This window comes from Poecilia reticulata, linkage group LG13, assembly GCF_000633615.1.
Source record: "Poecilia reticulata strain Guanapo linkage group LG13, Guppy_female_1.0+MT, whole genome shotgun sequence".
NCBI lineage: Eukaryota > Metazoa > Chordata > Actinopteri > Cyprinodontiformes > Poeciliidae > Poecilia > Poecilia reticulata.
In genome coordinates, this window is record NC_024343.1 from 32907844 (window position 1) to 32912087 (window position 4244).

Here is a 4244-nt window from a genome sequence, read left to right on the forward strand (position 1 = left end):
CATCGGCCGACTGTTTTCACTGCCGATATCTGAGGTTTGACATCGGCCGATCCGATACGGAAAAACAGCTGAACTGCTATGTTACTGTAAAGATGCATTAAAATTCATTGAAAGTATTAATTTTGCATTGAAAGTGTTACCATTTACCAAATGACACTTCATTCCTGAATTAGACTGAGTAGATCCGCTCTTATAGATCCAGAACATCGTCACGGATACCCGATCTAGAATTTACTGCACCAGAAGCTGGTACGGGATCGGTGCGTCTCTAGTCTGTGACTGATATCTGACATCAAATCGCCGTTTGGTGTCCCTTTACAGGAAGTAATCACGGTGCTGCTCACCAGTTTGGCGGCTTTCTTTGCTTCTCGCTTCCTCTGGTTCTTCAAAGCCGTCTTGGAGAGGCTCTTCTCTCCGCCCAGTCCGGTCCGGAGGTTCTGAGGAGGTTCTTCCTCATGCTGAAGGACACACACTCCGTTACCACAGGCATTCAGCTGCAGGCTGGATGTATTGTAACGTTTCCTCACCAGTTTGGAGCTGGGAGCGGCCGGCAGGTGCCTCAGCGCGGGGGGGCGGTACGCCTGCGTGGGGGCGGCCTGGGTGGAGCCCAGCTCGCTCGTCGCCACCTGGTACCGGATGGGCCGCTCCGGAAAGGTACCGTCCGGGAACGGCTGCCAGCGGACGTCCCTCAGCTCCGCACCCTCTGCAACATCGTGCTTCTGCAGAACCGAGCCGGTGTAGTGCCAGATCTTATAACCGTTACTGACCCGCAGCCGAGGGGCGCAGGTCGCCGTGACGATGTGCTCGCCATCGGGACACCAGGAGAAAAACGTGGCGTCTGGAGCCTGAGGCGTGGACACCTGCAGGAGAGCAGACAGTAATCACACCAAAAAAACACCTGGATGATTTAATTCACTCATTTTAACTCATCTAACAGGAGGTAACAGACGCTAACAGGGAAAACGTAGCCAAAATTAAACAGCTAACGGAAGCTAACAGATGCTAACAGGGGAAACGTAGCCAAAAAACAAACAGCTAACGGAAGCTAACAGACGCTAACAGGGAAAACTTAGCHAAAAATAAACAGCTAACGGAAGCTAACAGACGCTAACAGGGAAAACTTAGCTAAARATAAACAGCTAACGGAAGCTAACAGACGCTAACAGGGAAAACTTAGCTAAAGATAAACAGCTAACGGAAGCTAACAGAACAAACGTTCTGAAGTTTATGGTCATCCCAGCTCACATTTACATGTTTATGGTAACAAATCTGGACTTAAGAAACCGAATGAATGTATATAAAAGAACAATTTAAATTAAGTACTTATAAGAATAAAAAACTGAAACAAATCTGAAAGCAAGAGATGGATAAAAAATAATAATTTTACACAATAAAGTCTATATAATCAATAATCAAAATTGGAGCGTTAAATTTAAAGCCCTAATAATAAAACTGCAAATTGAGCATGTAATCCGTCGTAGGTTAGATTCTGTGCTAATACGTCCTTGTTTTCGCTCCCTCTGAAACCTGCTTTTTCTTAAATAAATAAAACTAATTTCCATGTGGACAGGAGGGAAACATTGTTAAAAACGTTCCTTTTTTAAAATGAAAACATTTTCAGCTTAAAATCGTCTGGTGCATGAAATAAAAACTGCAACTGCAGGAAGTTTTCCAACTGTCCCAAGTTAGAAACTCAATAATTTCCCCTGTACAACCAGCAGCTGTCATGACCTGAGCCCGGCTGCAGGTAAACCTCTCACCTGTTTGTACTTCTTCACGTCCCAAACCTCCATCTTGCCCCTGAGGTTCCCGAACCCGGCCAGAACCAGGATGTGGCCCTGAGGACTGAGGCAGGAGGGAAATAATTCGGCTGAAGCCCAAAACGTATTTAGGCTTACAGAGCAGATTTCACCACCTGACAGCGTTTGACAGTTTTTCTATAACTGTTTAGGTTATAAGCACATTTAGCATTGTGTTCATGAGATTGATTGTCAGCGCTAAGCCCCGCCTCCGGGCTGTGATTGGATGTTTTTGGTGCATTTCTTTAGACAACAATAGCAGTTCAGGGAGGAGTTGATCATAAACTATTATAGACATATTTATTATAAACGTTACATCCTGCAGCTTTAAGGATCCAGAAACAGAACGGGTGCGATTCCCCTCCCTACCTGTAGTAGGCGGCGTTTCGCGGGCCGGTGCCGAAGTCGAACACGGCTTCACACTTCAGGTTGAAGACGGTGGCTTTGGCCGGCATGAAGCCGTAAACCACGCAGAACTCCGAGGAGTTGGGGCTCCAGGCCGCGTCGTAGATCGGCCCGTTCTTGGCTGCGAGAGAATCAGATGGAGGGAGTCGGTGTTCTGGATCGGAACCGGGTCGCTTACCGAGCGCGGCTCTTACCCAGCTGGACCAGAGCCGTCTCTCCGTTCACACCCAGGTAGTGCAGCGTCTGCTCGCCGTAGTACGAAGCTCCACTTTTATCCACCTCCGTGCTCGCCGTGACCAGGACGGCGGAGGCTGTGGGGGGAGACACGGGTCAGAGCCCGGCCCGGACCGGACCGGACCGAGCTGGGTTCTGGACCGGACCGCTCACCTTTCTGGTTCCACTGCATCGCGACTTTATCCGCCTTGAAGAAGCTCTTGTTAGCGAGCGCTGCGCCGGGCCCGCCCAGAACCGGGTACTGGTAGAGCCGCACGAAAGACGGCGCTCCTTTACTGCCGGGGACGTAGATGGCTACCTGCAGAGGACAGACGGGGACAGACGGGGACAGACGGGGACGGATGGGGACGCAGTGAGTAAAGGTAACAAACGACCCGGTTCAGACCCGGTTTGGTCTCACCTTGCAGGGCTGAGGTCCAGACGACACGGCGAAGTCAGAAACTTTCTGCATGTGAAGCTTGTTGGCGATGGAGTCTGAGGAAGACAACAAGACGTTACCATGACGACGAGGAGACTTTTGTCCAACAAAATTTATATTAAAAATGCAAAAATTAGTTTGTGTGGGTTTTTACTATTATTTTTTGTTTATTAATTTAATTATAAATTATTATAATTATATAATTATAATTAGATCCAAAACAAACATTCTTTTCTGTCTTGTCCACAAAGTTCACTTCCATTCTTGACTTGTGGCAAAGGTCTAAAAAGTTCATTCCAAGGGCCACAAATGGCCCGTGGGCCACACTTTGAACACCCCTGACCTGCTGGGTTCCTGTAAGAACAACCACTAACTGGCTGCTAACCACGTTTTACTTCTGTTAATGAAAATCAATAAAATAAAATTTAAAGGTAAAAAAAAAAAAAAAAAACAGTAATTTTTTAAACTGAAATAAAAATAAAAACATTATTAATCTGACGAATTAATGAGAAAAAGTTTGCGTCTCTTTAGCCTGAAGCATCAGGGATTCGGCAGACTCCTGCTGTGCCGCGTTCTGCCAGCAGATGGCGGTACGCAGGTCAGGTGAAAAAAAAAAAAAAGAAATAAAGCGGAAAGTTTCTCACTGAAGTCGTTGTTCTCAAAGAAGTGCAGCTCGTTGTTGACGCTCCTCACGCAGACCTTCTCGTCTTCAGTCCACTTGGGACACCTGGACACAACGACAGACATGAAGCCCAATCGATCAATCAGAAACAGGGATCCACCCAGAAAACTATCTGACGCCGCTGGTAGCAGCCCACCGTGCTACAAAACATTAAAAATTCACAGGAAATTTAAAAATCTGACTGTTTATTGATGTATACGTAAAGGTTTTAGCAGGTAATCTGTGATTGGCTGCTGGTGAGGCAGCAAATCACATCTGTCTCTGTTTCTGTCTCGCACGAATGAGGCGAGTAAACGTGTTGCGATGTAAACGCCACACATCGTTCTCTAGTCACAAAGACGCTCACACCAGCCTCACTGCACACTCCGCTTAGCGGCACAAATATGTCGCACGTCATACGCAGAAGGTTGCTGGCATCCAGGCTCTCAGGAAAAACGTTTATTTACGTACTGCGGCTTTATTGGATGAGGATGTTAGCATCTTGTCAGGTAGAGACAGGAAGTGATTAAATATTGTCCCACTGGTGTGCCGTGGTGGCGCAGGGGTTAAGCACAACCCACATATGGAGGAGGCCTTAGTCCTCGACGCAGCTGTCGCAGGTTCGATTCCCGGCCTTGGCGACCTTTGCTGCATGTCTTCCCCCTTCTCTCAATATCCACCTTCCTGTCAATCAACTATCAAATAAAGGCCACTAGAGCCAAAAAAA

At 47.2% G+C, this 4244-nt stretch overlaps 1 protein-coding gene across 1 annotated transcript in view; it reads right to left on the reverse strand.

Moving 5' to 3' along the window:
• eif2a (eukaryotic translation initiation factor 2A) overlaps nucleotides 1-4244 on the reverse strand; it is a 9374-nt gene that overhangs the window by 1471 nt on the left and 3659 nt on the right. Inside the window, exons 6-13 of the mRNA XM_008426752.1 lie at nucleotides 3501-3583; nucleotides 2839-2912; nucleotides 2592-2736; nucleotides 2399-2515; nucleotides 2169-2325; nucleotides 1761-1845; nucleotides 528-860; nucleotides 345-458 (exon numbers count right to left, since the gene is read on the reverse strand). Coding sequence (XP_008424974.1) covers nucleotides 345-458; nucleotides 528-860; nucleotides 1761-1845; nucleotides 2169-2325; nucleotides 2399-2515; nucleotides 2592-2736; nucleotides 2839-2912; nucleotides 3501-3583 — 1108 coding nt within the window. The remainder of the gene's footprint in view (nucleotides 1-344; nucleotides 459-527; nucleotides 861-1760; nucleotides 1846-2168; nucleotides 2326-2398; nucleotides 2516-2591; nucleotides 2737-2838; nucleotides 2913-3500; nucleotides 3584-4244) is intronic.